At 35.3% G+C, this 24,868-nt stretch overlaps 2 protein-coding genes across 5 annotated transcripts in view; both read left to right on the top strand.

Moving 5' to 3' along the window:
- Window positions 1–454: 454 nt before the first annotated feature.
- LRRD1 (leucine rich repeats and death domain containing 1) lies at window positions 455–22,557 on the top strand. Its single transcript, XM_049642273.1, is given in 7 exon segments — window positions 455–1,931; window positions 1,934–2,271; window positions 5,680–5,968; window positions 19,074–19,219; window positions 19,902–19,947; window positions 21,526–21,643; window positions 22,288–22,557. Coding segments are annotated over 7 exon segments (2,502 nt in total). The 5' UTR covers window positions 455–553; the 3' UTR covers window positions 22,475–22,557.
- Window positions 8,396–24,868, top strand: part of LOC125929901 (lanosterol 14-alpha demethylase) — a 64,188-nt gene continuing 47,715 nt past the window's right edge. For all 4 annotated transcript variants that reach the window (XM_049641441.1, XM_049641440.1, XM_049641439.1 and 1 more), the window contains exon 1: window positions 8,396–8,669. The gene's annotated coding sequence lies outside the window, so the exon portion shown is untranslated. The remainder of the gene's footprint in view (window positions 8,670–24,868) is intronic.

Here is a 24,868-nt window from a genome sequence, read left to right as displayed (position 1 = left end):
ACTGCAAGGTCATGACCTGAGCCAAGTCGAAGCTTAACTGAGCTAGACAGGTGCCCCAAATGTTTATTTTTGAGAGGGGGAGGGTGCGTGGGAGCTGGGGAGGGGCAGAGAGATTGGGGGTCAGAGGATTTGAAGGAGGCTCTGCGCTGACAGTGGAGAGCCTGACGCCGGGCTCCAACTCATAAACCGTGGGATCATGACCTGAGCCAAAGTTGGGTGCTCGACTGAACAACCCAGATGCCTTTCCTTTCTATAATTTTAATGTGATTTCAAAAGTATCATGTGATACATGCATGTAATCAATAAACTATTTTTTTAACAAGCAATCATATGTAAAATTAACTTATTAGGTATAAATGTATTATTTTATATCTATTAAATTATTCATTATGGAATACGAATTATTTTAAAATTAATTTGTAATTTTGATAGCTTTATTATATCTCTTCTTTTAACATCCACATTTGTTTTGTAGGTTCAAAGGAGAAATTTAACATTAAAATTAAAATTGAGTTACAGTCTTGTTTTGGTATAAAACATACCAGCAAATAAGATGTCTGAAAAGGAGGGTACTTCAGAAGAGCTAGAAGATATCACTAGTCAACGTAGGAAAGAATCTGGATCATGGTCAGAAGAGCCTGAATTTATTAAAGAAACATCAAATTCATTAGAAGAAGTTTGTGATGGGAAACCTTCCAGTCAGATTTGTGAAACACATCTTAGAAATGATAAATTAGGTATATATGATGATACATCAGCATTGTCCCCCAAAAATAAATCTAAGAGAAATGAAGAACAAAGGAAAACTCTTCAATTTTCTGAAACAATCACTCTATATGACACCTTTCAGTCAAAAAGTGCTACTTCACAAAGTCCACCATTATCAATGACTGAGATGGTTGCTGAAAATCAGGCTTTCACTGGCTTATCTCATGAAACATTAGAAAAAAACAGTGCACAACTCTCTGAGGAAAATCAGAAAGGAATTGGCTTAGGATCAGATAACTTTACAGTTAACCTCAAGGCCAAGGGTTTACAAGAATTCCCTAAGGACATCTTAAAAATCAAATATGTAAAATATCTATATTTGGATGAGACCTAAATCAAAAGTTTTAAAGGGGCAGAGACAGGTGATCTGCTAGGACTTGAAATTCTATCCTTGCAAGGAAATGGGTTATCATCATTTCTATCTGAAATTCAGTTACTTCATAATTTAAGGATATTAAATGTCAGTCATAATCAAATATCACATATACCTAAAGAAATATCACAGGTTGGGAATATCAGGCAACTCTTTTTTAATAACAATTATATTGAGAATTTTCCTTCTGGGTTAGAAAGTCTTGGAAACTTAGAAATTTTAAGTTTGGCTAAAAATAACTTAAGACATATACCAGACATTCTGTCTAGTTTGAAAAACTTGACGGTTCTCAATCTGGAATATAATCAGTTAACAATATTTCCTAAAGCTCTGTGCTTCCTTCCAAAGTTAATTTCACTAAACCTTACTGGAAACCTGATAAGCAGTTTGCCAAAAGAAATTAGGGAGCTTAAACATTCAGAAAAACTTTTACTGGATCATAATCAACTTACTTTTTTGGCTGTGGAGATTTTTCAATTGCTCAAAATGAAAGAAATCCAACTAACTGATAATAAACTGGAAGTTATTTCACAGAAAACTGAGAATTTTAAGGAACTCAGAATTCTAATACTTGATAAAAATTTATTAAAAGAAATACTGGAGAAAATTTCCCACTGTGTAATGTTGGAATGCCTTAGTCTTAGTAATAACAAATTAACAGAACTTCCTAAGAACATCCATAAGCTAAAAAATTTAAGAAAACTCCATGTAAACAGAAATAATATAACGAGAATACCTGAAAATATCTCACATCTTAATAGTATGTTCAGTCTAGAATTTTCAGGAAATGCAATATGGTATCACTCTGTGTTCTGATTTTATGCTGTAATAAATTTGAAGCTTTTCCTATAGAAGTATGTACCTTAGAAAATTTGCAAGTATTTGATCTTTCAACAAACCAAATACAGAATATCCCTTCAGATATCTGTAACCTAAAAAGAATCCAGAAATTAAACATCTCAAGCAATCAATTTATATATTTTCCTATTGAGCTGTGCCAACTTCAATCACTGGAAGAGCTGAATATAAATCAGATAAATGGAAGAAAGGCAAGAAACTTATATTTTTGGCCTTGGAGAGAAGTTGGCATTGGAGGGGATAAGAATCTAAACTGTAGTGTATGTGTGTATGTTTTAAAATTAGCTGGAATATTTTATTTGTTTTAAATAGGCTTTTTTCTTTTAAACCCCAAACATGCCTTAAAAATATATTTCTCAACATGAAAGATTCATAGAAAAATATTTCATTAAAATGAAATTCTAAGTAACTAAAGCTGTCAATTTTATAGATTTCTTTTTATTTCAGTTTAATTATAAAAAGGAGTTTTAAAGCCATGGATTATAATATAAACACATTACAGAAAATTTGGAAAAATTGAGAAAAGTAAAAAAAAAAAAAAATCATTCCAGAAGGATACTATTGTAAATATAACTATGGGTCACTGGTCATATGTTGATACACCTTACTTTTAGTGTTTTTTTTTTTTATGTATATGGTTTATATAAGCAATTATAAAAAGTTTCTACACTCAATTTTAGTTTCTTCTATTTTCACTTAATGTAAGCATTTCCACATAATATAACAAATCTTCCCAGTAATGAATTGTTAGAGCCAATACATGATTTATGTAACTAATCATCTGTTATTAAGTATTTAGAGATATTATAATTTTTCATCATATATAAGGCTATGATGAACTTCTTCATAAAAAAAACCTTCTTCATATTTTATTTCCTTAGGGAACTTTTCCTAAAGAACTGCTAGATAAATGGAATAAATGTTCTTATAGTTTAGCATTTTACTTGAACATAAGAATGAATTTTATGGAAATACTTAAAAAAATCAAACAATGTTGATTTATATTAAGATCTTAGTAAACTAACAAAAAGTACCCAGCTATTATCTGGCTAAGTTTAATTTGACCATCAGTCAAATTAAAGTGCTTTGATAGAGCTGGACTATTATCTAGAGCAAGATTTCCCAAAGTCTGTCCTTAAAAACACTAGTCCTGTGAACTGCTCCTTAAAAATAAGTGGGTGGGGTGGGGTAGCGGGGAGAGGGGTTCCTGTGATTACATAGCTTTAAGAAGCACTGGTTTCTTCTCTTAAAGAATCACAATGAACGTTAGTGTATTAAAAGCTCTGTAGAGTCCTGCACTAAAGAAATTGGTTTGTCTCTATTTAACTCACATTTCCCAAACTTACTTACCCCTTTTAAACCTAACACCTGCTATATAATACATTTCCAGAAAGGCTACTCCAGGGAGTAGTTGCTTAAGTAGCTGGAGTGAAAGACGATGCATGTGTTTCAAAAGTTGTTATTGCACTAACAGGCACTTTTTGGTTCTGCATTATAATCATCAACTAATTCCTTGTCTGATTTATAATCCTCTCACTTTCTCCTCCTGTATTTTACTGTGCAGATCTACAAGGTTGTGTCCTTAATCTCCTCTTTTTTATTAACTTCATCCCAGACCTCACCACACCATGCACATGACCCTCAAATCTGCATAACTGGAACTGATCTCCACTACTACTTTAATCCCACAGTTCTCAGTTTCCCTGGAAATTCCCTGTTCTTCTATTGTCTCAAACTCAACATGACTTCAAAATCAAACTCCTCTTTCTTTCCAATGTAACTCTCTTCACAACTCCATTTCTGTCTGTAATGCTGCTTTCTTCAGACCTACTAAATCTAGAAATCATGAAATCAACTTTCTTCCCTTTCCATCACTAGTTATACTGAAACTTACACCAAAATCGTCTCATTTGTTCCTCTGAAAAATCTCTTGGATCAACTTCTTCATTTTCCAGTGTCACTGTCTCCAACTGGTCCATGGTTATCACTTACTTCATGTCTAGACTACTCCAGGAGCCTCCTGAGTATTCTCTTTGATTCAGTCTTCTCTTTCATCAGGACTTGTCAAAGCTATCAGACTTCCTTACTGAGAAAATTACAGAGTACTATTCTCAGGAATCCAGACTGCATACCTATAGCCTACTTGTGGCGAGTGGTTGCCAAGGGCAACGTTATTACAACATCACTTCAAAGATCACCAGATGGGGTGCCCGGCTGGCTCAGTCAATAGAGCATATGACTCTTGATCTTGGGCTGTGAGTTCCAGTCCCACAATGGGCATAGAGCTTCCTTTAAAAAAAAGAGAGAGAAAAAGAAAGAAAGAAAGAGTAGGCAACCATGTAAAATAAAGCTGGATACCCTTTAAAAAAGAAAAATCACCAGATGGAAAAATGATTTATAAGAACTCTTTTCAAAATATATATATAATTGGAAATATCACTTTGATAACCCACTTGAGGTGAAAGTGAAGTGCCTAAAGGATTAATTTATAACAGCAGATGGTCACTAAACAGTCATTTTAAAGAATATAAGTTCAGGTTCATCAGAGGGCTTTTATTTTGCTAAGTGAAGGATGCCCAACAGGAGTCTTCCTTTCATAGTGGATCTACTAGCACACAGTTCTTAGGTACTTCATCTAATAAATGTTGAGCAAATAGCGAAAAAGAATATTTGCCTGAAGGAAAGTCAAATTATGAACCTACCCACCTGTCTTGACCTGACTCCTACCTCCTAGGGTCAACTCTTAAGGCCTGCCATGGCCCAGTTCCATCTTCTTTCTCCAAACATACCTTCCTCTGCTTCCTATCACCTGTCTTTACTGTTCACCTTCTCTCTGGCCCATTTTTATGCATGGTATTTGTCTTGCCTTAAGTGTCCTGTGACTTCTACTCAATCCTACTCATTCTTTTTTTTTAAAAAAAATATGTATTTATTTATCCCACATGGTGTGAGATTATGACGTGAGCTGAAACCAAAAGGTAGATGCTTAACCAACTGAGCCACCCAGGTGCCCTCAATCCTATTCATTCTTAAGGGGACATTCAAGTCCTATCTGCTACATGAAGATTTCCTTTAGTTCTTTGATTTGTACTGATACACATTCTCTAAACTTCCACATATCTGTTATTGTACCCTTTATTTTGGCACTGGATTACCTATCATTTAATACTCTTTTCTGATGGTTTCATATGTGTGTATTTTGTTTCCTGAACTAAATTTTAATCCCCTTTAAGTTAGGGACTGTTTTTTATGCTTCTTTTATATATGGAAGAACACTGAGCACAATATTCAGTATTTACCTTGTTTGGTTATTTCTCAATTCAAAATTCTTTTGTTCACTTGTAGAACTTCCTTTGTTTCAAAAGCCATTTGTGATGGCCATATTTTCTCTGAATACATGTATTTCTTCTACACCATACTAGGGTATCTTAATTCCTGTTATTTTGCAATGCTTTTTTGAGGCTATACTGCCAACCTGTGTGAGTCCATTCTAAAGGGGTTTACTGAGCATTTACTCAAAATATATCATGATTGGGAATGTGTACACAAAAAGTATAAAATGTATATTATGTCATTTAAAAATCCTAGGAAAATGCACCAAGGGACTTTAAAAAGCACTGCTGATGAGAACAGGAATAAAGAGATAAAATGTGGTACAGAAAAGTTGGTAAAGACTTTAGGGAGGGAAGAAAGGGATAGTAAGGGACATCAAGTTCTGGGAGAGTGAGGAAAGTGGGTTAATAAGCCATAGGGTTGAATGGGTAGAATTGGCCAGACCGGGGAGGCACTTGGATGCCACAAAATATATTGTGGATTTTAGTGATATCTCAAATAATGTAATCAGAGAGATTCCAAGAAATATAGGGGAATTGAGAAGTTTGGTTAGTTTAAATGCATACAACAATCAAATACGTTATCTGCCACCATTTTTTCTATGTTTACATGATCTCCAGCAACTAAATTTCAGTGGCGAGTGTAAAGCGTAATCAATAAGCATAATCAGTAAGTAGAGTATTCGTGTCTAGGTTGCAAACTTTGCTGACCAGACAGAACAGCAGTCAACATAATGCATTAAGCGCTCATTGGAAGGAAATGCACATCCGAGGTACAGAAAATAAGAGCACAGCATAAGGTCCTGTTGCTTTCCTGAAAGACGTTATAACCAAACTGGGCACCTTGAACATATTCTCATTTCTTTTCTGTCCTCTCTGTCTATACCCAGTCATTCAGTATTTCTTCCCTTTCTGAACCTGACCTCATCTCTCCCTCTACACAAACTTACCTACACAACCTTAGGTCAGCATTTTCTGTATTTTCCTTTCTGGCTCCCCTAATCCTACCCCTGTACACTACAATACTCAGATACCTTATAGTCTTCTACAAAGTAAATCATTAAATAACAACAAAAAAGTAAATCACTCACTCTAAAGGTATCAGAAACGATTTTCCAAAGCACAATAAATACCAGATTGGTATTTTTCTTAATAATTTTTATTATGGTGGTGCTTGGGTAGCTCAGTGACTTAAGTGTCCAACTCTTGATTTTGGCTCATGTCATGATCTCATGGTTCATGGGATTTGAGCCCCACGTTGGGCTCCAGGCTGACAGCATGAAGCCTGCTTGGGATTCTCTCTCCCTCTCTCTCTGCCCTTCCCCACTCATACTCTCTTTCTCAAAATAAATAAATAAACTTAAAAAAATAATTTTTATTATGAAATACTTTCAGAAAATTTATTATGAAAAACTTACAGAAAATAATAAATACCTAGGTACCTACTCCCAGATATAAGGAATGTTAACATTTTTGTGATATTTACTCGATATATTTTTTAATTGTTAAGAAATAAAATAATGGAGTTGAAATTTCTTTTGTCCTTCTACCCAAACTAGAAGTAACCACTATACTGAAATTGGTACGTATCTTTTTTCCTTCCATATTTTCATACATATATATAACCATAAACAAGTAATACTATTTTGAGTTTTTAAATTTTACTAAATCTTATCATGCTATATGATAGTGATTTACTACTCTAAAATTTGCTTTTTTCATTTGTCATATTTCTAAAATTAATCCATATTAATATATACATAGACTTATTTCATTCACTTTAAATCCTACATGATATTCAATTATACGATTAAATAACAATCTATTACCTGGTTGGTAGACAGTTAGGTTGTTTCCAATGTGTTTGCTACTATAAACATCCTGTACATGTTCCTTGTGTACCTCTGCTTGAGTTTCTTTAGTGCATATAGCTATAAGTAGAATTGCTGCATCAGAAGGTATGTACATCTTCAACTTTACCAGATTTGGGCAAATTGATCTCCAGTGGTTGTACCAGCTAAGCACATGAACCACTGTATTTATGAAATTTTATCTTTCAGTTGCAAGTAGTGTTTACAACCAGAGTCCTGCATCTTCTTAGATTTAGAGGATTTTCAGAATAAAACAACAAACGTCATCTTTTTTGGTCAATTGTCCTAGTAACACAGTAAAAGGTACAGTAATGCATCAATACTTAGATATAACGGAACTGACATTTTTCTCCTGAACCTCCCAAACTCCCAGTAAGCTGGCTGTGCGGGTACATATCAGTCATTTTACTAATTTTGCAACAACTTGAAGTGAGTTGTAAAAACTCAGTCCGGCAACTGAATTTTTTTGCTCAACCTTTGTGTTTTGGCCAAGTTTTTCTATATTTTAAGGTTACCTAGTTTGTCCAAGGGCAGGATACACTCCACTCAACTACTATTTGTACACAAAAAAATCAGAGGCTGACAAGAGCCCTCTGACCCACTGGAAAATACAACGACGCATCAGAAGCATAATTCTCTGGAGGCTTTCTGGTACTGAATCAAGACAGAATGGGAAGATCAAAGACTTTTCTGCAAATGTTGCCTGTTCTCTGCTGGTCCACATGAGAATTAGAAAAATATATGTCAGGATCCAACCAGGAGACAGAAATCACAACTTAATAACTAAGTATATATACATGTTGTTAACTACAGAAGTGAAAGAGTGAAAGAGAATTCGAAGTTCATGGTAAAGTAGCAATGGCAGGAAGCAATAACCACCCTATGGGTAAGAGAATAAAGTAGAAAAGACAGAATTATGAACACTCAGAAGCTTGAAGGAAGGGGTCTCTCTCTTGCCCCCCCCCCCAAAAAAAAACTCCTGAATTGTGAGATCATGACCTGCGTTGCAGTCAGTACTGATTGGCGGCTGCAGTACTGATTGGCGGGTAGCGGCACCTGCGGAGGTCATGATCTCACAGTGCAGGAGCTGCACCTGCGGAGGTCATGATCTCACAGTGAGGGAGTTTTAGCTTACTGCAGGAGTTTCAGCTTCTAGCCACTTCAGGTTGGTGGGGGGGGGGGAGGGGAGGGAGAGAGAGAGAGAGAGAGGGAGAGAGAGAGAGGAAGAAGAGAGTGCGCGGGTGCGTGGGAGAGACTGCGCGCGCGCTAGCGCTAGTTCTGTGAGGGTTGGGACAAGTACAAACTTCAGTTCGTGTTGCTGATGGAGTTCGAGTGTTGCCAGGGTGACAGTAAAAGAAAAACTGTCAAGAAATGCAAAGAAGTAGGTTTGGAGCTAAGTGACAGTCGCTAAGCAACTGGCATGCTACAAGTCACCAGCTTTTATTGCCAAGTTTGAACTTAGAAGGGGTGAGTTCGAGTCTTGTCATTTACTCTGTTTCCTCTATTTATAAAATGAAGCTAACCGGAATATCCATGCTATAGATTTGTTTACAGACTGAATGAGACTTTGAAAGCAGGTAGCATACTGTGAAAGCATTATTCAAGCAAAAGATGTTCATATACTCTTGTGAAATAATCGTCTCTGTCACAAACTAGCAAATTTAGGAAGATAACCCTTATGAACCATCAGCAAGATGGGAAAGCTATAACTTCTGCTTGTTCACAGACTTGTGGGAATATAATTAGATAAAACTTATGAAAATAGTTTCACAAATGTGAGGTAATATACCAATGAAAGGGATTTATAGCATGGGCTTATAGCATGGGCTCATAGCATGGGCTTTGGAGTGGAACAGACCTTAGAATTCTAGCTCCATCTTTCAACAGGAAATTTTTTTTTTAATGTTAACCTTCTGTTTCCTAATCTGTAAATGGAAATGATATCTACTCTTTGATTTGTGAGGATTAAACGGTTAACTACTCAGCACAAAAACTGATGCAATATAGGTTTTAAACAGATGTTGGAGCCTCTCTCCAAGAAGCCAAAATAACAAATGAAAGGAAGTAGATTGGCATGTAAACTGCCTGTGGTTGTCCTCATGGAGAAGGACAGTTATCTTGCCTTACAGTTCTCTCTACAGGCCTTGATAATTCTACCCTGCAGGTTTGCATCTTCTCCTACCTGTAAGACAGCTAGTTAAGCTAGTACTGTTCTATCTGTTGTTTACAGCTGGCGTCTGTTCTGATGGGTCAGTGCTTGTGCCAAATAAGTTGTTAAATTTTTTTAAAGAAATTTTTTAAAATATACCTTTTAATGTTTATTTTTGAGGGAGAGAGACAGAGTATGAATGGGGGTGGGGCAGAGAGAGAGGGAGACACAGAATCTGAAGCAGGCTCCAGGCTCTGAGCTGTCAGCACAGAGCCCAGCGCGGGGCTCGAACTCGTAAACCATGAGATCGTGACCTGAGCCGGAGTTGGATGCTCAACCGACTGAGCCACCCAGGCGCCCCAGTTGTTAAATATTTTAAATAGCACAACTGCTTACATGTACTAATGTAACAGCCTCTGAAAGGACTCCTACCTATATAGCCTCTCTCTCTCACTTTGTTGCTGCCCGTATTTAAAAACATTTTTATTAAAGTATAATATACATAACAAAAAGAGTACATACTGTCTCAAGAGATTAAAATTAAAAGTAGAGCTACCATATAATCCAGCAATTCTATTTCTGGGTATTTATCTGAAGGAAAAGAAAACAGTAACTCAAAAAGATATGTGCACCTCATGTTCATTGCAGCGTTATTTACTTAAGTGTCCATCAATGGATGGATGGATGAAGAAAATGTGGCATGTACACACACACACACACACACACACACACACACACACACAATGGAGTATTATTCAACCATAAAAAGAAGGAAATTTTGCCATTTGCAACTACATGGATGGACCTGGAGGACATTTTGTTAAGTGAAATAAGCCAGACAAAGACAAATACTGTATGATTTTACTTACATGTGGAATCTAAAAACTGAACTCATAGATAAGGAGAACAGATTGATGGTTGCCACAGGTGGAGCTGGGCAAAATGGATAAAGGGTAACAAAAGGTACAAACTTTCAGTTACAAAATAAGTAAGTCCTGGGATGTAATGTACAGCATGGTGACTATAGTTAATATTTTTGGTATATTTAAAAGTTGTTAAAAGAATAGATCCTAAAAATTTTCATTGCGAATTTGTAACTATGTGTTTTTTTAAATGCTTATTTATTTTTGAGAGAGAGAGGGCAAGCGAGGGAAGGGCAGAGAGAGAGGTGGGGGGGGGGGTACTGATGATCCAAAGCAGGTTCTGCATTTACAGCAGCAAGCCCAATGTGGGGCTCAAACTCATTAACCTCAAGACCATGACCTGAGGAGAAGTTGGACACTCAACCGACTGAGTCCCCCAGGCACCCTGTAACTATGTGTTGTGATGGATGTTAACTAGACTTATTATGTTGACCATTTTACAATATACAAATGTTGAATCATCATGTTATACATCTGCAACTAAAATGTTATATGTCAATTATAATTCAATTTTTTAAAAGTACGTATTTTAAGTATACAGCTCAATGAACTTTCACACACTGAACAAACCCATATTTCAGAACCTCGATCAAGAGACAAGACATTCCCAGAAACCCTTTCTTATGCCATTCCAGCCACTTTTCCCCTTTCTCTCAACCAAGGGTAAACACTATTATGATTTCCAATAGTGGGCCTTAAATGAAGTCATGAAGTATATACTCTTTTATACCTGGATTCTTTCACTCAACATTATGTTTGTGAAATTCACTCATGTTACTCTGGGTGGCTGTGGACAATTCACTCTCAGTGCTATTCATATTCTGCTGTTGATAAACATTTAGCAGAAAAGCAATTCTTTTCTTGTGGTCAGATAAAAAACTGATTTTAATCCTTTTAAATTTATTTGGACTAGCTTTATGGCTCAGCATATAGGCTACCTTGATAAACACACCATACACCCTTTTTTTTAATACAAATTTTAGTCAACAAACAGTGTAATATTGGTTTCAGGAGTAGAATTCAGTGATTCATCAATTACATTCAACACCCAATGCTCATCACAACAAGTGCCCTCCTTCCTACCCATTACCTATCTAGCTCATCTCTCACCCACCTCCTTCCATCAACCCTCAGTTTGTTTTCTATTTTATGAGTCTCTTGTGGTTTGTTTTCCTCTCTCCTCTCCATCCCCCCCTTCCCATATGTTCATCTGTTTCATTTCTTAAACTCCATATATGAGTGAAATCATATGGGATTTGTCCTTCTCTGATTGCCTTATTTTGCTTAGCAGAATACATTCTAGCTCCAAACACATGATTGTAAATGGCAGGATTTCGTTCTTTTTGATGGCTTAGTAATATTCCATTGTATATATATACCACCTCTTCTTTATCCATTTATTGACTATTGTTGATTATTGTTGATAATGTTGCTATAAGAACTGGGGTACATGTACCCCTTCAAATCTATATTTTTGTATCCTTTGGGAAAATACCTACTTAGTGCAATTGCTGGGTCATAGGGTAATTCTATTTTTAATTTTTTGAGGAGCCTCCATACTGTTCTCCAGAGTGGCTGCACCAGTTTACATTCCCATCAATAGTGCAATCACATACTATACACTCTTTAAAAAATATACTCTGAAATGTTAGCTACAGTGTTTTATGAATATCATATTAAGTCCAGATGGTTGATAGTTTTGTTGGAATCTTCTGTCTTTACTGGTATATTATCTTGTTATGCTTTAGAAAATAGTGTTAAAATCCAAAACTATGGTTGTGTAATTGTGTATTTGTTGCTTTCATTGTCAACTTTTTTCATGTATTTTGAAGAACTGTTATAAGAAAATGCACATACATGATTATTATGACTTTCAATTCTAATAAATTTTTTATCATCTGAAATCCCCAAATGTCCCTCTTTATCTCCAGTAATAATCTTTATCTTGAAGGGTATTTTATCTAATATTAAGATAGCCACTCCAGTTTTGTTAACCTTACTGTTCACATGGTATATCTTTACTATCAATTTACTTTCAACATATCTGTGTCTTTATATTTAAAGTATATCCCTTTCAGGCACCTGGATAGCTCAGTTGGTTAAGCCTCTGACTCTTGATTCTGGCTCAAGTCATGAGATGAAGCCCCATATCTGGTTCTGCGTTGACAGCATGGAGCCTTCTTGGGATTCTCTCTCATCTCTCTGCTCCTCTCTAAGTAAAATAATAACTGATTAGCTAACTAAGTATTAAAAAATAAAGTACATCCCTTATAGACAAAATGTAGTTGGGCCTTGATTTTCATCCTTTCTGGCAATCCCTGCCTTTAACTGGAGGATTCAGTCAATGAACATTTAATGTAATTATTGGTATAGTTGGATTTAGATCAGCCATTTCACCACTTGTTTTCTGTTTCTCTCCTCTGTTAACTCTTTTTCTGTCTTCTTGTTGAACTACTCATGTTTAGTTGCTTTCAAGATGTTCTCATCTTTGGTTTTCAGCAGTTTGACTATGTTGTGCCTAAGTGTGTTTTTTATTATAATTTAGGTGAAATTCACACAACATAAAATTAACAATTTTAGAGTGAACATTTTTGGTGTCATTTAGCACATTAACAAAGTACTACAATGTACCACTCCCTCTATCTGGTTCCAAACGTTTCATCAACCCCAAAGGAAGCTTTTACTCATTATTAAACAGTTACTCTCTGTTCTCCCCTCTCCTCTCCCTCTTGTTACCATCAATGTGCAGGACACCTCTATGAAGATGCCTAATATTATGGATGTGTCATACAAATGGAATTGCATAATATATGACTTTTCTGGATTGACTTCTTTCACTTAATGTTTTCAAGTTTCATCCATGTTGTAGCTTGTATGAGTAGTTCCTATTATGGCTGAATAGTATTACACTGTATGTATATACTACAGTTTGATGATCCATTCATCGTCTGATGGACATCTGGGCTGCTTTCATCTTGTGGCTATTGTGAATAATGCTGCTATGAACATGTTCACACATGTGTTTATTTCAGTATGTTTTCAATTCTTTGGGCATATTCCTAGAGATAGAATTCCTGTGTCATATGGTAATTTTGTATAATTTTTTGAGGAACTGTCAAATTGTTTTCCACAGAGGTAGAACCATTTTACAGTCACACCAGCAATGTACAACAAGTGCAGTTTCCCCATATCCTTGTCAATATCTGTTGTTTTACAAGTTTTGGATTACAGTTATGCTAATGAATGTGAAATGGTTTTGATTGAAATTTCCCTAATGACTAATGATGTTTAGCATATTTTTTAGGTGCTTGTTGGCCATAAGCATATCTTTTTGGAGAAATGTCTATTCAAGTCCGTGGCCCATTTTTAAATTGGTTTTTAATTGGGTTATTTTGTTGCTGAGTTGAAAGAGCCCCTTATATATTCTGAATACTAGATCCTTATCAGATATGTTTTACAATTAATTACTTCCTTTCTATAGACTGTCTTTTCATTCTGGATAATGTCCTTTGATACATAAAATTTTTAAATTTTCATGAACTCCAATCATCTAGTCTTTCTTTTTGTTACTTATGTTTTTGGTGTCATAACTAAAAATCTATTAGCAAAATCCAAGATCACTAGGATTTTTCCCTATGTTTGGGGCGCCTGGGTGGCTTAGTTGGTTGAGTGTCCAACTTCAGCTCAGGTCATGATCTCACACTCCATGAGTTCGAGCCCTGCGTCGGGCTCTGTGCTGTTAATATTCAAAATATATAAAGAACCTAGGAAACTCAACACCCCAAAAATTAATAATCCATGAAATAATATGACTTCACTCATATGAGGACTTTATGATACAAAACATATGAACATAAGGGAAGGGGAGCAAAAATAATATAAAAACAGGGAGAGGGAAAAAACATAAGAGACTTAAATATAAAGAACAGAGGGTTGCTGGAGGGGTTGTGGGAGGGGGGATGGTCTAAATGGGTAAGGGGCTTAAGGAATCTACTCCTAAAATCATTGTTGCACCATGTGCTAATGAACTTGGATGTAAATTATAAAAAATAAATAAATTAGAGAAAAAATTAATTGGCCATAATATATGGATTTATTTCTGGACTCTGAATTCTATTCCATTTGTCTATATGTTGAACCTATGCCAATCTCATACTATTTTCCACTTAGTTAACATAAAATGTAATATTAGTTTTAGGTGTAGAATATAGTGATTTAACACTTCCGTACATCACCTGGTGTTCATTACAAGTGCACTCCTTAATCCCCATCACGTATTTAACACACCCCCCTACCTACCTCCTTTCTGGTAACCATCAGTTTGTTCTCTATATTTAAGAATTTGTTTCTTGGTTTGCCTTTCTCTCTCTTTTTTCCCCTTTTGTTTTGTTTCTTAAATTCCACGTATGAGTGAAGTCAGTTTCTCCGACTGACTTACTTAACTTACCGTAATACTCTCTAGCTCCATCCATGTCATTGCAAAGGGCAAGATTTCATTCTTTTTATGGCTGAGTAATAGTCCATTGTATTACATGTATCACATCTTCTTTATTCAACAGTCGATGGAAATTTGGGTTGTTTCCATAATTTGGCTATTGTTGATCATGCTTCTGTAAGCATTGGGATGCATGTATCCCTTTGAATTAATATTTTTTTACTCTTTGGGTAAATATCTAGTAGTGCAATTGCTGGATCATAAGGTTCTATGTTTAACTTTTTGAGGAACCTCCATGCTGTTTTCCAGAGTGGCTGCAGCAATTTGCATTCCCACCAATAGTGCACAAGGTTCCCCTTTCTCCACATCTTTGCCAGTACCTGTTGTTTCTTGTGTTGTTGATTTTAGCCATTCTGACAGGTGTGAGGGGATATCTCATTGTAGTTTTGATTTGCATTTTCCTGATGATCAGTGATGTTGAGCATCTTTTCACGTGTCAGTTTGTCATCTGTATGTCTTCTTTGGAGAAATGTCTATTCATGTTTTCTGCCCATTTTTAAAATGGATTATTAATTTTTGGGGTGTTGAGTTTCCTAGGGTCTTTATATATTTTGAATATTAACTATCAGATATGTCATTTGCAAATATCTTCTCCCATTCCATAGGTTGCCTTTTCGTTTTGCTGATGGTTTCCTTCATTGTGCAGAAGCTTTTTATTTTGATGAAGTCCCAATAGTTTATTTTTGTTTTTGTTTCCTTGGCCTTAGGAGACATATCTAGAAAGAAGTTGCTACAGTTGATGTCAAATAAGTTACCGCCTGTGTTCTCTTGTAGGATTTTTATGGTTTCAGGTCTCACATTTAGGTCTTTATTCCATTTTAAATTTATTTTTGTGTATAGTGTAAGAAAGTGGTCCAGTTTCATTCTTTTGCATGTTGCTGTCCAGTTTTCCCAACACCATTTGTAGAAGAGACATTCTTTTGCCAATTTAATATTCTTTCCTGCTTTGTCAAAAATTAATTGGCCATATAATTGTGGGTTCATTTCTGGGTTTTTTATTCTGTTCTGTTGATCTATGTATCTATTTTAGGGTCAGTACCATACTGTTTTGATTACTACAGCTTTGTAATATATCTTGCAGTCTGGAATTGTGATACATCCAGCTGTATTTTTATTTTCCAAGATTGCTTTGGTTATTTGGGGTCTTTTGTAATTCATACAAATTTTAGGATTATTTTGAAAAAGGAACAAAGTTGAAGGACTCCTGAAACCTGATTTTAAGCCTTATGAAAGGCTATGGTAGTAAAGTGTAGTCTTGGCAAAATAACAGACATAGATCAGTAGAACACAATACATAGGCTAGAAATAGACCCATGCATATATGGTCAATTGATTTTTGACAAATATGCACATGTAATTCAACAGAGAAGATGGTATTTTCAACAAATGGTGCTGGAGCAACTAGATGACTAGAAGCCAAAAAACAAGATAAACTGCAACAATAATAAAACTTTGATCCACACCACATACCATATAAGAAAATCAACTCAAAATGAATCACAGATCTAAATGTAAAAGCTAAACCTATAAAACTGCTAGATAAAAACATAGAAGAAAATCTTTGTAACCTTGGCAAAGATTTCTTAGATATAACACCAAAATCACAATCCTTAAAAAATTAATAAATTGAACTTCATCAAAATTAGAAACCTCTGCTCTTCAAAAAGTGTTGTTAAAAGAATGAAAAGAAAAGCCACAGACTGGAAGAAAATATTTGCTGAATATATAAAAAATAATTGTCAAAAGTCAACACTGAGCAGTTAACTCAATAAAAATTGGCATACAAGTTACGGAAAGAACCAAAATTTCCATCAACTGGTGAATGGATAAAGGAGATATGGGACATATATACAATGGAATATTACTCAGCCATAAAAAAGAAAGAAATCTTGCCATCTGCAACAGCATGGATGGATCTAGAGAGTATTATGCTAAGTGAAATAAGTCTAAGAAAGACAAATCCCATGTGACTTCACTAATATGTGGAATTTAAAAAACAAAGTAGATGAACATAGCGGGGAAAAGAGGTAAACCAGGAAACAGACTCTTAACTATAGAGAATAAACTGAAGGTTACTAGAGGGGAGATGAGTGAGGGATGGGTTAAGTGGGTGATGGGTTAAGGAGGGCACTTGTAGTGATGAGCCACTAAATTCCACACCTGAAATTAATATTATACTGTATGTTAACTAACTGGAATTTAAATAATAACTTGAAAAAAAAGAAAAATTGGCATAAATTGTGAACACTTTACAAAGAATGTATATGAATGGCAAATAAGCATAAGAAAATATAATGATATCATTAGTATGAGAGAAATATGAATTAAATCTACAATGAGATCTTTGTATTAGAATAACTAAAATTAAAATCTGACAGTACCAAGAACTACACCTGGAACTCTGATACACTGATGGTAGGAATGCAAAAGGGTACACACTCTAGAAAACGGTTTCATAATTTCTTATAAAGTTATATGTATATTTACCATACAACCCATCAATCACACTCCAACTACACTTTTAAGTGAAATGAAAATTTAGATTCAATAAAAAACTGAGTACAAATATATAGAGTGGTTTTATTCATTATTGCCAACAAGTGGAATCATTCTAAACATCACTTATTTAGTGGATGGATAAATTATCACATCCATATAATGGAATACTTCTCATTAATAAAAAGGAACAAACTATTGGTATGTCAATAGACACCAATAAATCTCTAATGTATTATGCTAAATTAAAGTCAAACCCTAAATACTATATGTTGTGACTTATATTTATTATACATATGCATAAACATTATATTTTATAATTATGGGCTTACAATGTTTATAAAACCCCATATACATATGTAGGTATGTATTTGTACATCTATCTGCACATACCCATTCCCAAAAGCAATGAGCAAAACTAGTATCCAGATCTCCAGATCTTGGTTTCTTTCTTTTTTTTTGAGAGAGAAAGTGAGAGCATGCACAAGCAAGGGAGTGAGGGACAGAGTGAGAGGGAGAGAGAATCTCAAGCAGGCTCCATGCCCAGTGCACAGCTATCCCACAACCATGAAATCACAATCTGAGCCAAAATCAAGAGTTGGATGCTCAACCAACTGAGCTACCCAGGTGCCCCCAGATCTTGGTTTCTGAATGCCATTCTTCATTAAAAGGAACAGGTTTCTTTATTTATGACTATAAATAATATAACTATAAATGTATAAATAAAGGCAAACTTTAGGCCAGTTCCTCTCTAAATGATTACAAATTCTTACCTTGTCAGTTACCACAATTTTACTTTTTATGTTCAGTTTATATTGAGTAAGGTGATGTTGAAAACATATTTAGGGAATTAGAGTTTAATTCGCACTCCTTGATGGTGGACTAGACTTAGCTTAGTTTGGAACTCAGTTCCAAAAAAATAGAGTATGGACAAGAAAAGAATGAAAACATTATATTGGAGAAACCTGGCAAGACACTAATTTAGCTGTGGGATCAAGCTTAACATCGCTAGTGATGTCATACAGGTATTAGGTACCTTTGCTGTGATGTGATGAGAGTTCTTCACTTCTGTGGCATTCTTTCCAAAAAACCCCATAACCCAAGTGTTATCATGAGAAAATATATCAGGTAAATTCAAACTAAGGAATATTCTACAAAATACCTAGTTGGTACTATTCAAACTGTCAAGATCATGAAAAACAAGGAAAGACTGAGAAACTGTCTCAGACCAGAGGAGACTAAGAAGACATAACTATATGCAATGTGTTATCCTGGCATGGATTTTGGAACAGAAAAAGGACACTGATAGAAAAACTAATGAAATCCAAAACTGTCTGAAGTTTAATAGTAATGTGCCAATGTTAGTTTCCTAGTTTTGACAAATATAATATGATAATGTGAGATGATGACATTAGGGAAAACTAAATCTGGATGAGGAATCTATATTCAAGAATTCTCTACAATTTCTGCAACTTGCTGTAAATCTGAAATTATTCTAAACAATCTAATTATCCTTAAAAAATTACCATCACACTTACTCTGTAAAATCCTTTCCCGTACTATAAGAGGACAGCCTCTTAACTTATTTTTCCATCCTCTGAGAGAATGGAACCACAGCTCAGTTTCTATACATCCTCCTTTTCACGCCTAGCAAGTGGACTTCAGTAAGAATTTACATCTGCCAGCACTGTGAAGGTCCTCTGGTACTGTGCCAATGAGACACAGTAAATGCTCCATAAGTAGTTGTTTATCTTCATATTTTTCTTTATACAGAAAGGTATAATTCAATTATAATTTTTTTCTACTAGGAAATAATCTGACATATCTGCCTAGGGGTATCCACAACCTTTTTTCACTGAAGGAGATAAATTTTGATGATAACACTTTGCTAAGACCTCCAATGGAAATCTGTAAAGGAAAACAACTCTATACGATTGCACACTATCTAGAGAGGGCAGATAAGTGATAAGTAAGTGATAAGTGAGTGATTGACTAGTTTACATGTCATTTTCTAGTATAATCTATAAATTAGAAAATAGTTTGCTTTCATTAGAGGTTTTCAATCTGGCATAGGCATGAAAATATTCATTATCTTCCCTTTTCTGAAGGTTAGGAGTTTATTTTGATAATTCATATTATTTAATCTGTGTCCACACAAACTAAACCATTGAAAACAGGCAAACCCAAGTGGAGGGTTGGGCTGCTTTCCACCTGTTGGCCTCAATGCCCTTCAACAGGTTTTTCATTATGGTTGTGGCCAAACTTAGATATTCCACACAAAAATTTATTCACTGGTTTTGATCTGTATCACCATAAATAGTTGCTCTAAAACTCTCATCTGGCCTTGAAGAAAGTCCTTCCATCTTTCCATTGAAACCAATCAGGTTTTGGCCCACTATGATCACCTATCTGCAGTCTGTGGGTAGTCTTCATTCTTTGTCCTTAAGCATTCCTTTGGTTGTCCCTGATTATTTCACCCAGAAGGTCCATTTTCTTTAAGTGTCTTTCCACTGGACCAGATGGAGACTGGTTTCTCCAAGCCTCTGGGATGGAAATTTCACTGTCCAATTTTTTCCTTGGGGCTAGATTCCCAACAACTAAGCTTTTTGCTAGGACTCTGACTTTGTTTCTTATAGCCAGTCCTTAGACTGGATTCAGATTTTGGTCCTCCAATTCAACGCAGTACTTAAGAAGTATTAAATCAATTTAATAAGTACTGATCCAGATTTGGGGAAAGGGAATATACAAAACTCTCCACCCAAATCATTCTACTATGTTCCCTGTCTGTGTCATCAGAAGCTTGCATCAGCATAATCTCATAATCTAGTGGTAGGGTCACTAAAAATATACAGTATCTTTAAGCCACAATATACATCCATATGCATCACTACCAGTCAGAAGTTTTTGCAAGATTTGGGCCTCACTGATGGAAGGAACCTAAGAGATAAAATTAAGTCACAGTAGCTGTTTTTTCTAACTTGCTAAGCAAGTTGTTTCTCCTAATTATTTTCATTAAAAAGGAATATTTTGTGGTAACTATTTCTATAAAATAAATTTTAGAAGTTTCCAAGGATCCATAAAGTATTCCTGTTAGGAATACAGTACTTTAGAGAAGGGCTGTATAGTTACACAATTGAACTTCCCTGCTAAAATTCTGTTACTCAAGTTCCCAAGGAGGGAGGACTCATGTCATTCTATCCTCAATGGGGAAAGTGCAATGGGAAATGGCAACAGATCAAAGTCAGCAAAAATGAGAGAACCCTAGTCATTTGTCTCCTTTAAAAAAAAATTAATGTTTATATTTGAGAGAGAGAGAGAGAGAGAGAGAGAGAGAGACAGAGTGCGAGCAGGTGAGGGGCAGAGAGAGGGAGTCACAGAATCTAAAGCAGGCTCCAGGCTCTGAGCTGTCAGCACAGAGCCCAACACGGGGCTTGAACTCACAAACCACCATGAGATCATGACCTGAGCCCAAGTTGGACACTTACCTGCCTGAGCCACTCAGGTGCCCCTTTCCTTTCTATGTTCAAGGGGCCTTCATACTGCAGGCACCCAGGGACAGTAGAGAGGAAATTGTCATGAGAAATGTATTTATTCCCCAATTAACAAAGAACATGGGGTTTCTTCCTTATGATTTTGCTTAGGATATTGGATTTTCATTTATAGCATTAGCATACAATCTAGCCTGAGGGATTGAGATGATTATAGAGGGGTGGGAGATTGATAGTTCTTGAAACTTCCCAAAGTACCTTAGTCAACAAAATAAATCTAGTCCAAGATAGTTAGAAGCTTAAAAAAAAAAAAAAAAAAAAAACCTAAAAACTCTCTACTTACATCTAAGCTAGCATTCATTAAATAAATCATTTGAATATAAAATATACATATACACACTATATCTGTAGTAGATGTGGTACATTATGGTACATGAAGAAGCCCATTAAGAAGCCAGAATCAAAGGAAAGAGTTAAATTCATTTCAAACCGTGAAAGGATTAAAGAAAGGGTTTCAAAATCACTTTGAGGTTACTTATAATATACTTTTAAATGGCCATTTTATGTTGTAGGTTATTCAGATTTTAGAAAAAAATAGAACAAATGATTCAAATTTCAGTTTGTAAATTAGGTCTGCATCTTCTTTTCAATTTTACTTGACATGGACATTTGATAGGAGCACAGAATAAGGAACCCAGATTTAATATTAACCCAAAGTAGAGTATATTTTTCAAAAGAGATGGCTTATATTTTCTTTTATGTTCAAATGTAGAGAAAATCCTAGAGAAGATCTTCAACATAGTTGCCAAAAATATCACTGAAACAAATTTTAATTTTTTGTGTCAAAAACTAAGCCTGGCAATCTCAGAAACAGATATGCCTACAAAGAGGTATGTATGAGTGACAATATGTGGTATAAGCTTATTCTCATGTTGATTTATATCATATTGATATTATAAGGTTTTGAAACAGTCATATTAACATGAATTCTAATTTGCTGTAAAAGACTCTGATTTTAGTTTACTATGTATTTGCGAATCATGTGAGTAGAGTAGTTAAGAGTAAGGGCTCTCAAGGCAAACTTCTTGGCTTTAAATCGCAACGAGTTTTGTGACCTTGTATAAGTCCCTTAACTTACAGGTGCTTCAGTTTCTCCACTGGTAAAATAGATACATTTAACTAAGAGAGTATCATGCGATTAAATTATTAAGCATGTAGTACTATAGCAGTAATACACTGCCTGAGAATAAATAACCCACAATTATTGTTTTGAGATCTTGAGTAAATCTCTCTTAGAACTGAATGTTAATTGAATTGATTTCCTACCAGGAAATGAAGGTTGGCATGGGGCTAACGTTCATTCACTATTTGCCAAGCTCTGTGCTAAATTTTACATAAACTTTCTTCATCAATTAATTTAATCCTCACTTCAATCAGGTAAATTGGTTTGAAAATGTAGGGGAGTAATATTGAAGTAACTTAAAACAATGTTCTTAATTGGTCATTAAAATAATATTATCTTTAAAATTTTCAGCACTGTTTCATTAAGTGAGAGAGTCCGCCAAGCACTTAATAGGTGGAGAACAGAAAGTAACAACCTGTCACTAACTACAGCTGCTTTAACAGACCAACTAACTCAGGCACTAATGATGATAGGAGCATATGAAATTATGGACAAAATAACAGCTTTAAAAGTTTTTACAGGTGCAATTAAATTCTGAACAGTGTACTCATAATAAAAACTGAAAATTTATAATGTACTTACATAATTGAAACCGGATAAAAGAGAATTGCATGTCATGTCTCTTTTCATGCATTCCTAAGAGATAATGATAATTTATGGCTCTCACTTTAATCACTGTGATAATAAAATATCACAGACACTGGTTTGTGTATTTGTCATGTTGCCCTGGAATTATGATAATAATAAAAAATTTTTGTTTATTTTGAGAAAGAGCGGGGGAGGGGCAAAGAGACAGGGAGAGAGAGAATCTCAAGCAGGCTCTGTGCTGTCAGTAAGAGCCCAGCATGGGGCTCAATCCCACAAATTGTGAGATCATGATCTGAGCCAAAATCAAGAGTTGGACGCTTAACTGACTGAGCCACCCACATGCCTTGGTAATGATTTTTGAAAAGAAATAATTCCACTTAAAAATTCTTTGTTATAGGGGCACCTGGTTGGCTCAGACAGATAAGTGCCGGACTTTAGCTCAGGTCATGATCTCATGGTTTGTGGGTTTGAGCCCTGCCGTCAGGCCTGGAGCCTGCTTCAGATTCTATGTCTCTCTCTCTCTCTCTGCCCCTCTCCCACTTGCACTCTGTCTCTCTCTCTTCTCTCTCATAAATAAACATTAGAAAAAAATTTTTTAAATTCTTTTTTATGTAATGCTTTTATACAACCCAGGATTTATAGGTAATAAGGTCATTAGTAACTTTCATTGGAGTTAGAAAGCAGGGCAATTTTGTTTTAGATGCTAGCTTAAAAACTGAAATTCATGTACCATTCCTACTGTTTCTCCATTAGGAAGGGGAGAGCTCTGTTAAATATAAACCAGAGCCAAGATCAGTAATCCTCTACAGATCTCCCTCAATTTTTAATAGGGTCCCATCCCGATAAATCCAATATGAATTTAAAATAACGTAAATCCAAAAAGCAGTTTATACCACATCTTCTTTACCCATTCATTTATTGATGGACATTTGGGCTGCTTCCAAATTTAGCTATTGTATATAATGCTGCAATAAATGTAAGAGTGCATGCATCCCTTTGAATTAGTGTTGTTGAATTTTTTGGGTAAATGCCCAGTAGTGTGATTACTGGATCAAGGGGTAGTTCTATTTTTTAATTTTTTGAGGAACCTCCATACTGTTTTCCACAGTGGCTACACCAGTTTTCATTCCTACCAACAGTGCAAGAGAGTTCCTTTTTCTCCACATCTTCACCAACTCTTGTTTCTTGTGTTTCTAATTTAGTCATTCTGACAGTTATAAGGTGATATCTCATTGTAGTTTTGATGTGCATTTCCCCAATGGTTAGTGATGTTGAGCATCATTTTATGTGTCTGCTGGCCATGTGTATGTCTTCCTTCAAGAAATGTCTGTTCATGTCTCCCACCTATTTTTTTACTGGTTTATTTGTTTACTTGGATGTTGAGTTGTATCAATTCTTTATACATTTTCAACTAACTTTTTATTGGATATGTCATTTGCAAATATCTTCTCCCATTCAGTAGGCTGCCTTTTAGTTTTGTTGAATGGATAAGGAAGGTGTGGTATCTATACACAATAAAATATTATTCAGCCATAAAAAAGAATAGTCTTAATTTTTTTTTTTTTTTTTTTTTTTTTTTAGTTTGGAGAGAGAGAGAAAGAGCATGAGTGGGGAAGATGGGAAGAGGGAGAGAGAATCTCAAGCAGGCTGCACACTCAGGGTGGGGCCCAATGTGGGCCTTGATCTCGTGACGCTGGGATTATGACCTGAGGAGACATCAAGAGTTGGATGCTCAGCCGACTGAGCCACCCAGGCACCCCAATAAGAATGAAATCTTATCCTTTGCAACAACATGGATGGAGATAGAGAGCATAATGCTAAGCTAAATAAATCAGAGAAAGGCAAATACCCTATAATTTTGCTCATATGTGGAATTTAAGAAACTAAATGAGTAAAGGAGAAAAGAGAGACAGACCAAGAAACAGACTCTTTTCTCCCCCCATCCCCACCAAGAAACAGACTGATGGTTACCAGAGGGGAGTTGGGTGAGGGATCAGTAAAATAACTGATGGGGATTAAAGAGTACACTTATTATGAAGAGCACTGAGTAATGAACAGAATTATTGAATCACTATACTTCACACCTGAAACTAATATAACACTGTATGTTAACAATACTGGAATTAAAATTAAAAATTTAATTTAAAAGTAGTTAACACAGCTAATCTACTGAACATCATAGTTTACCCTAGCCTACCTTAAATGTGCACAGAATACTTACATTAGCCTACAGTTGGGCAAAATCATCTAACACAAAGCCTATTTTATAACAAAGTGTTAAATATCTCATGTAACTTATTGAATACTGAAAGTGAAAAACAGAATGGTTGTATGAGTACAGAAT

The sequence above is a fragment of the Panthera uncia genome, chromosome A2 (genome assembly GCF_023721935.1).
Source record: "Panthera uncia isolate 11264 chromosome A2, Puncia_PCG_1.0, whole genome shotgun sequence".
Lineage (NCBI taxonomy): Eukaryota > Metazoa > Chordata > Mammalia > Carnivora > Felidae > Panthera > Panthera uncia.
Note: the sequence above shows the minus strand (reverse complement) of the source record. Positions and strands in the feature narration are given on the sequence as shown.